Here is a 10,379-nt window from a genome sequence, read left to right on the forward strand (position 1 = left end):
ATCAATGACACAGTGTCCCAGTCCATAGTCAATAGCCAAGGACCCACATAAATGATTACAATTTATAGAAGGGAAGGAATATTCCATTGAAAGCAAAGTAAATACAAGCGGAAGCGATATAATTAGCAGTTACTATATGTTCAGCTGGCTAGGTGATACAATAATAGACTAACACTATTTCCCGACTGACCATGACGTAACTACTCAAAAGAATAATAAGTTATTACAGACAATTGTTCATAACGGGCACAATGCCCTAAAAGAATAAAAAAGGGGGTTTTGTTCCCAATAGTATCACGGCCCGTAGGCACAATCATCACAGGGGCAGCCGTCGCCGTGCTCTTCCGACACAGCCTCAGGTTCCTCTGCACCAATATTATCGTAGTTCGCTGGCTGGGCTTCTAGGCCAGCCAGATATCCACCATCTGCATCAAAATCTAAAAGAGTGTGTACACAGGAGGTTAGCTCCACTAAGCCAGTGAGGGGAAGGGAAATGCACAAACACACAATCACATATAGTCCATGATGCATGTAATGTTAAATAGATTTTTCACCTAACAAATAAGCTAAGTCAGGGTATGCTACTATGATAACGCGGGAGACACTGTGGGTCACTTAACTTATCGCCACAATGAAACCTTAGTTATCACCAGGGAGCCTACGCCGATAGAAGCCATCTGACCACCCAGTGGGAGACCCCGATGATCAGTGGTCATCCCTGACTTGGCCTCTCTCACCCACAGGCAACAAGGAGCCTCGATCACCCAACACCTAAACCCTTGTTGGTAAGGGTCGTAACATGGGGAAGTAAATCCTAGCCGCAGATATACTATATACAAGTCCTATCGTCCCAAGAGGTATTCCGGGTGCATCAACGTCCCATTCCATCTAGTACCCAGGTACCAGCACGGCACGGCGCATACAAGGTAGGATCACAATCAATAATATTCATAATCATTTCTGGGGTTCCGGCACTGGCATACCGGGCACTGTAACCCAATACAATAATGTAAAGTAAACATATCCACATTGCATCAATTCGTATCCAACATAGTTTGTATGCAAGAATGCAACATACTAAGAATGGATGCTAGCATAAGAGTAGTCATGTGATCTATATATATATATATATATGATCTATATATATATATATATATAACAAGCCCAAACATCACCCAAACCCACTCACAGTTTGCTTACTTGTCGTTCGGTGTGTTTGGTAGGTTTTACCTCGGTGCACGCACTCCTGTACAAGTTATGAAGTCTGAGAATGCGTGAGAATAAGGTTAGAAGTGTATAGGTGGGTCCCATGAGGGGTCCCAACAGTTTATTTGAAGTTTAGGTCAAGACAGCACGGATGGACGCAGGGACGAAGGCAACTAGGTGAGACCGTTCCTCGCTCCGTCCAAGCATTCAGTGAAAATTGATGGGACGGACTCAGTCCGTTCGTTCATCCGTCCGAACCCTAAGACATTCCCGAGAGTGAACGGAACTACAAACGAAACTTTTAAGTGAGTCCGTTCGTGCATCCGTCTGAACCCTGAGACATGCTCGAGAGCGAACGAAACTACGGACGAAAGCGCCTAAGTGGATCCGTTCCTGGCCCCGTCCCAGCCAGTCAACTAGGTTATACCGGATGGAACCACGATGATGGATCCGTTCCTGGATCCGTCAAATCTTTCTTTGAGATTTGGACAGATTTTCATCTCCAGCCTTTCATCCATGAAACCATAGGGTTCTTAGGGTTAAGGAGGTGAGTCCCAAGCTTCGATAGGGTTCAAATCTCCTAGTCCTACATAGGACTTAAAGGATTTTAAGGGATTGGAACCATCTCCAAGGTTTCCCAAACCTAATTTTAGGTCTTTGAGCATTGAGCAGCAGCTCATGCCAATAGAGCCATGAAGGCATCAAAGGAGAGGAAAGGTAGGTCTCACATTAGCAACTAAAGGGGAATATTGGGTTTCCAAGAGGAAACCCTAATCTGGGATCGATCCCAAGGGGATTTCCAAGTTTGAAATGGAAAGAGAGGGAGAGAAGAAGAGAGTATTCACCTTAAGAATGGGCCAATAAATGGCTTCCACCTCCACAGCTCCCTCCAATCACTTTCTCCCAAGCCTCCAATGCTCCCCAAGCTTCCAACGTTTTGGGTAGGTGGAGAAGTGAAAAAGCCTTAAATGGCTTGGGCTGTGCCTTTATAGCTAAGCTCCCACTTAGAGCCTGTTTGGCTTGGGGCTTTAAGACTTAAAACTCACTTAAATGCCATCATAGGCAAGTGGGTCCACCTATGTAGCATACGTACAACTCAAGGAGGCCAAGGGTGGGGTCCACCTTGTCTAGGTGCTTAGGTAGAATGACCGAGACACAGGGTGTGGGTCCCACATGAGGAAAACACCCAAAAGCCTAAAACAGTACGGACGAAGGCAGTCTTGTGAGTCCGTTCGTGGATCCGTTGCTGTTGTAAAAGACAGAACCCTAAGGGAATTTATGGGGCTTTGGCCCACACTTCAAGGCCTTAAAGGAGAGGGTATACTAACATTCACAAGGGCAGTAACTTACCCCTCGGCCATCATGACGTGTCCTTCGTGATCCCGAGGAGTTTCTCGATTGCAATGCTAAGCTCATCGCTAAGTGAGGTGTCTAAATGTGGGGACACAGGAAACATCTTTCGATACTCTTCGCTTCGGGGACTCATACTAGGAGGATGGTCGACGAAATCACCATCGACGAATCTCCCCCACTGCCAGTTGAGGAACCTCTCTTCTACAGGTAGACCTGTGTATTGGTCAATGATCTTGTAGTTAGGTTTGACCATTAGTGAAAACAGCTCACCAGCGTACACGGAAGCAGTATCTACACATCACAAGAGAGAGAAACTATAATTAAATAGCCAATCCGGGTGCAGATGTAAGAGATGCGATGGGTAGAGGGGTGTGTAGGAATCAAATATCAAGGGCTGCAAGTATAAGACTAGAAATATAATAAACAAATAGTAAATACAAGGCTTATCTAATTGGTATGGCAGATAGTATCGCACCACATCAACAATACACGTCTTCTTGTGTAACCCGAACAATAAATGGTAGAGTTGAGTCGCATCAAACGATGCTCTCCTTAAGGTTTCTAGGTGCTCCAATTCTGCAATCCGGATTGACATGCACCTATACCTCCAAAATAAAAACAACTCTCTAATCACATAGGTTGCAGTTCCAAATGTGATTACAAAGGGCATCCAAAGGCTATATTCACTAATTCATTGACACTGACCGACTACAGTGAGAAAGAAAACATATATTTAAAATTGCTTCTAAATATGTTTCTAAAAACAATTGTTAGAGAATTAGCAAGACCTCCTCTCTTTATATAGGAGAGGAAGAGACACCACTAAAGGATGTCTCCAAGAGATATGTCCCAACTCATGTCTTTTCCCATAAGGCTTGTTTGTTAGCCACTCAAACAAGTCTTTCAATAGGCACCTATTAGCTATTTAGGTGTCTATTAGGAAAGGACTCAACCCTCCAACAAAACCGTATTTTGAATCATGAACTTTAAAAACAATTAAAAATTCAACAATCCCCCACATATTCAAAATACCGATAAAACAAAACACTGAAGTAGTGAATATATTAAACATAGTAGGACACATCGTTGCAGGTGTCTTTCGAACTTGAACCTACACTAGGTCTGATGAACTTCACTACAGAGTACAGGTGAAGTCAGACTTCTTGAACCATTCCTTATTGGCGTAGCCAGCAAGCTCACCATCCATATCCTACTAGTCGACCACCCGTTCATGACAAAATTAGACATTTTTAAAATCGGCATTATCCCCTATCTTGGTCTCATGGATGTTTAAAGAATTCGTTTTTAAAACTCTCATCCTACATCCACTAAGGTCATCCAGTGTGCACCACAAATAACACACCCCCACATTTTGTAGGATTCGGCTTGATTAAGAGTATCTAACTCAACCTCATTTCATTGTGGTGATACTATTTTACAATATAATCAGAATGAGCAAATTTTAGTAGTACTAAACAAGTCTCATAGTGACTTCATTTGTACCCTTTGAACCTAATTCAGGAATATTCCTCTTCACATAGATTGGGTGTCCATCACATGACCTATGACACAAGCCTTAAGGGTTCATTCCTTTAGATGTATACCACAATAGTGGTCAGAGGCTATTTACTAGTATTAATCATTTTTGTTTCAACTATATTGAATTGATAGCGCTACCTTCTTTAGCCTCACCAGATATATATAACCAAGACATATTAGTCTTTATTTCTCTACCGACCATGTCATTTACCTTCCGGATAAGGACTTACATTGATTTGACTTCGGTCATCACCATATATATGTTATTTAGATCATTAGCCTAGTGGTTCTCAATCCGGCCTTCTTACAAGTCATAAACTTGTAAAATTATAGTGGTACCGATAACGTAGGTTTATATTATTGATTCTATAAATCACCCCACCAACACATGTTTGTACATGCCACCTTTAAACCAAGCTATTGTTCCAATTATTTACATAACCTAATCTAAATATATTTATTAGATTCAATTTCCAAGTAGAGCTTAATCATTCTACTTGGCTTTATTTATCTCTTAAGAAGAGACTCAACATGTAAATATACGCATTCTCATAATATCCCTCACATTTTGAGTTTATCACATTCAGAAATACAAGCTAAAATAATATGAGAATGCCCTTTGTGGGAAGACTATAACGTGAGACTATAACCCCCACAACCTTCCATACTAATTTACCTATGCAATCTTACTTGCATGTCACACATTCATATTAATGCTCCCATGTAATTTTATATATGCATAATTACATACACAAATACTTATAGATTAAGTATTCAACCAGTATGCATTATACAGTGCCACTTGTTTTAATTGACAATCAATTAAGCTAGCCAATTTGGTACATGGTTTTATTTGCCAATAAAACCATTGGACATACCATAAATGAATATGAAGTATTATAAATCTGGCAATAAATCCCTTGCATCATTATGAAAATAATATCAGGATTACAAAACCATACCGTAGACGAAAGAAATGCCTTCATAATACTTTTATCATAAAGGAATTACCAAATCTATCCACATGTAGAACCTACATATTAGATCTCAATATTCCAAAGGGATCTTATGAAAATTCATAAAGTTTCATAACTTGTGCCCTGTCTCACACACTAATGCAAAGTTTGTGCGAAGTTCATAAAATCAATTGATCACCAATTAACAAATATGAGAGATGACATGAAATGGTGTCTAGATCATCTCACCCATTTACATTTGGATGCCATAAATGTTCGGTGAATTTTCCAACCAAACATGGGCTCTATGTCTAATAAACACAAAAGGCCCATTAATAACCTTTAATAAGAAGGAATTGGCCAACCCATCTCTAACAGCCCTTCTCATGAGTAAAAACCAAAAAGACCAAGAGAGCAGGCAATAGGTACGTCTTCAGGACAGTGGATACTTCCTGGAGACACCTGTGAGAGCCGGCGACGATTCGGCAACGGAAGAGGTAAAAAAAAAGTTTCTACAAATCCTTTCAACCGTTGCGGCAGGTCGACAAAAGTAGCCCGGACCACCCTCAATACCAGCCAGGGACAGCGACCCTCCAGCGATCTCAAATCCGATATTCATTGTTGGAATAAACAAGCCGACAACACTCTAATCTGAATCCTATTATAGATTTGGAAAAATTGGCAATATACCAGACCCTTGGCACCCTATCTCTTGGGAAAAGATGGCTGGTGACAAGCCCCACGGTAAGCAAGCATTAATCTTTCTTTCACTCTTGATATACACACAAACCTAGACACACTATCATTCACTCACAATGCATAAAGTTCTTTAGAATATAAGAATTCTGTGCCATCCAAGTTTTGATCCAGTAACTTTCCCCTTCAATGTAGAATTACCAAGTGAAAAATCATACGGTTTGATGGCAACCACTCAAGGCATCAATCTCTATGCTGGCCTTGATCAGCTCCAACAACGTTTGGTGCCAACAAATTACAAGCAACCTCAATCAAGTCATCACCATGGGCAAGTGCCATAGCTTGAACAGATTCTAGCCCTCCACCTCATCAAACGCCCCGTGTGGCAATTTTGCGAACAGCATTAATATCAGAGGAGTTTGGGGACATTGTAATTATCCACCCATCTAGTTGCACCAAGCCACCAATTACCAGAATGCCTTTACCACGAGCTGCTTGAGATGGACCTTTACCATGATTCATTGTCAAAGACTCTGATACAGGGCCCCTTGCCCTATTGGTTTCCCTCCGAGTTTGGCTTGAAATAACCTAGTACTCTTCTGATCGAGTCAACCTTTCTCCATATAGAAATATTGGGACTGCAAACATCTATGTTTATAGATAATTAGCAAAGAAACAAGGGAAACAAAGATACAATGTAACTGAATGGTTCAAATAAAAAAAGGGAGAGGGTTCTCTAAGCAAACGGCATGGAGGAGCGCACCAATTAGTTGCAACTGAATGGTATCGTACAAAAGAAGGCAACGAAGTCATTTCATGTGAGGAGAGAGATAGAGTAGGTGCTAGTGTGTGTACCCTCCCTTCGCAACTCAGAGAACCTTTTCCCTAAAAAAGATGACATGGCATGCTTTTGTCCCTGGAATCTTCTCAGGGAAACTAATATAAATATTTAAAAAAAAAAAACACACACAAACACATTGCTTAAAAATTAGGATTTCTCCATGCAAGTCATGTAACTTATCTAATCCATTTGCAATATGGAAAAGTAAAAGTAAAAGTAATGTATCATATTAGACAGGAAGAGAGAGAGGAAATTATCTGCAACACATCCTCCAGAAAATTGGCCCAATGCTTCTTAACAATCAGGTATCCTCTAAATAGAAGACCAACCAGGTATATGAATCTCAATACTCAGCCAAGGTAGGTGATCGAATATAACTTGCTCATCAGTTTTAAAATAAATAGAATAAAAAATAAAGAAAGGAATTGGATGACCAAATACGGCAGTCCATAGGGAGGGGGCAGGAGAAGGTAGCAGATTCAAAGCAGGAAGAAAGAGATTGTGTGTGTTATCTAACCCACTCCCCCCGAGAGGGAGAGAGAGTTCCAAGGTTCCACAAAAAGACTATCCAATTTGACGGTTCATGGTTGGGAGTCCTGGGATGATGTATATTTATGATGATACTTGGATTACCCATCCCAAAGGCAGGTCCATTGATTTAGCTACTCCAATTGATAGAACATAACTACTTGATAATTATAGGGATGGCCATCATACATTATCCAGTGCATCATTTCATTAACATTTTGATGGGATCAAACAATCATTCACTTCTCAGGACATTAAATGATAATACCATTTATTAAATGGGAGACACTATTAGGAGGCAATTAGCTACTATTTTCAAGCATTCACTTATATTTATAGTTTCTCAAGGCAATAAAGCACAAACCTTGAAGTTTGGTGCCAATGTCAGCAGCTACAACCATTGCAAGTTGAGCCACTTGGTCCAAAGAAGTCTGACCCAGAGGGTGGAAGCAGATGTGATCAACAACTCCAAGCCGAGGATGACTTCCAGTGTGTGATTCAAGATAAATGGTTTCAAAAGCTACTTTCACCATTGAAGAAACTGCGCTTTCAATGAACCAGGGTCCAATGGCGAATGTGGAACTAATTTGGAGACAAGTGTAACCAACACGGTTATAAGTTTCATCTTGAAACTTGTTGATTATTGAAGCTTCTGGGAATAGCTTGGCAGCTCGTTCAATTGACTCTAGTGCTGACTTATTTTGGCTTTCAGATAGTAGACCTTGCAACAAGCAAGCATCATCTTCAACATTTTTCTTCCTTCTCACTCCACAAGCTGCACACACAGACATCCAAATAAAATGATTTATACAAGAACAAACTTTGTGGATAAGCCTTCTCTCCTTTAACCACATACCTACCATGCAACTAGCTTGATGGTAAAACTGGTTTTTTAACCCAGAAACCTTGTGAAAAGGAATACAAGATATTTGCAAACCCGGGGGAGGTAAAAGATTGTCTAAGATATCTCCAAAATGGGCTTAAAAGAAAGTACTGAGCATTACCGGGATAATAAGTTAAAAACTTGATCTCAGTATGTTTTCTTAATGGATAAGATGATCCACAAGGTCAAATCAGTTTGTTCAATACACACAAAATGCTATTGATTTTGAAAAAATCAGTAAAAGTTGGTGGAAACTAATGTTAGTTTTTTTGAGTTTACAACATGAAGAAAATTCTATGACCTGGCCACGTTGCAGAATCCTGCGATTCCCTCAGATAAGTCATTGGTTCATGGAAAAAATTCTAGCAAAATCCAGGCAAATCAAAGTATCTCAACACATTTGGTTTAAGACCACAACCAACAAAAGTGTAGGAGAAGGCACCTCACAGGTGGTCTTGTAAATATGTCGTCATGATTCCACACCATTAATACATCAAGAACTTTTACTGAAAACAATTCCACAGAAAGCCCCTGTTTATTCCAAGAGAAATACAACTGGAACCCCTGCTTATTCCTGAGTAACTCCCTGTTTTTTTCTTTTTTAGATAAGTAGTTACTTATGAAGAGGAAGAGAGAGAGGGCCCAATTCATAGTGATAAGGAAATGAGTGGGTCATAGAGACGAATTGTAAGGGATCCCAACCTATGTAGCTAGGTTTTACAATTTCAATACTAAGTAGTTTATGATCTGCGGCACCAAGATTTCCAAGATCTCTGCATCATACGCTTAGAACAATACATCGTAGATAAGCTTATCCAATAGCATGAGGCATGACTTAGTCACATATTCCTACCTATCAAGAAAAACAAAAGCACATACAAAACAAAACAACAGCCACAAAATAGATAATCAGATATTTAGTCAAAATTGTTAATTTTGCTATCGGTTCTCTTCAGAATTTTAATTGAAAACTATGCATGATGACCTTAATTCCAATTTTTGTTTTATTATTTATGCCATAAGGTTTTCAATGAGAAGGTAAGTGGTTCAATCATTTGCAGAGAGATCAACCCAACATCTGAAACAGTTTTTATTTTATTGTATTATTTTTTCCTACTGGTTTAATGTCCAATCCATCACAACATCAAGCAACACCATTTGCAGGAACCCAACATATTCACCCAAACGCACACACAAAAGATCAAATATCTCATCCAATAATAGATTGGGATCCATTACCCGGAACTTCAAAAAGCACGGATACAAGCATTACGTCACACAGAAAGAGATTCGCTAGTGGTAGAATGAAGAGAATGTAACAAATCACCAAAGAAAAAGTTAGGATACCATAAAAAAGTCATCCACATCAAAACTCCAAATCATTAGCACCAGACGATTTCAACAGTCCATCGTACTCCAATTTCATCGACGACGAGGACGAAATAGACAAGGAGGCCGAAACAGCCTTAAACTTGGCCCTTAGAGAATCCATAATATCCTGAACACTCTCGTTCTCCGGATCCAGAATTGGATATCGTTTAATCAATTCCTCCATTTGCTTGACATTCTTCTGAACATGAGGCGTAAAGCAGCTGGATTTGGCTTGAATTGCAGAGTTCCAGACATCGACGCAACCACAATAAAACCCGATCTCCTCACCGACCTCGAAGCCAACTTTGAGACCAACCTCTCTCCCTTCTTGCTGGCCTAGGACCAAACCGTCATGGAAACCATCTTTATAACCCTCTTTCACATGGGTTTCTTCTAAATTAAGAGAAGGATCGAAGATGTCTTCGTCGTATTTGGAATCTGAATCTGCAGCAGCTTGTTTTGCAGGTTCAGCTTGCATGATCTATCAGAAGCACAATCAAGTACCTGGTAATGGAAAAGGGAACGTTATCTGTTACCTGTTTGAGGCAAAAGAATTGTCCCTCCCTTAATAACACTTTCCAGTGACAGTTCAGATTTCCCGAAATTTAGGGTTTGGTTCTTTCAATGAGAGTGTTGAGGCCTTAAGGAGAACAACGATTAACTCGCAATCACACTTGTGGCTCTCTCTCTCTATTGTTACCACAAAAAAAGCTCTCTCTCTATTACCGTGGCGTCTCCAATGACCCACAAGGACAGAATTTTCCAGCCCACATCTTTATGTGACATCTGTCCATTGTAAAACAGAACGAAACTGAGTGATCAACTGGAAAATTATCTCATGCAATTCCCTCTAGAACACCGTTACCTTTTTTTTTAAAATATTTTTTCTTTTTATTATTTACCCCGCTTGCTTTCAAAATGTATCCAAGGTTCTTTGCTTGAAACACGATTCCTCTCTCTCTCTCTTCATCCTTCGTATCTTTGCAAATCGAGAAGATAAAAACCG

The 10,379-nt window shown here is 40.1% G+C and overlaps 1 protein-coding gene and 1 pseudogene across 1 annotated transcript; both read right to left on the reverse strand.

The window, feature by feature from the left end:
* Window positions 1-5,993: 5,993 nt before the first annotated feature.
* Window positions 5,994-7,870, reverse strand: LOC122651033 (annotated as a pseudogene).
* LOC122649144 (protein LTO1 homolog) lies at window positions 7,770-9,924 on the reverse strand. The gene is made up of 2 exons (XM_043842517.1): window positions 9,350-9,924; window positions 7,770-7,894 (listed from the first exon to the last, which is right to left on the reverse strand). Exon 1 carries the CDS (start codon window positions 9,849-9,851, stop codon window positions 9,369-9,371), a length of 483 nt encoding a protein of 160 aa, XP_043698452.1. The 5' UTR covers window positions 9,852-9,924; the 3' UTR covers window positions 7,770-7,894; window positions 9,350-9,368.
* Between the last annotated feature and the right edge of the window lie 455 nt (window positions 9,925-10,379).

This window comes from Telopea speciosissima, chromosome 1 (genome assembly GCF_018873765.1).
Source record: "Telopea speciosissima isolate NSW1024214 ecotype Mountain lineage chromosome 1, Tspe_v1, whole genome shotgun sequence".
In the NCBI taxonomy this organism is placed as follows: domain Eukaryota; kingdom Viridiplantae; phylum Streptophyta; class Magnoliopsida; order Proteales; family Proteaceae; genus Telopea; species Telopea speciosissima.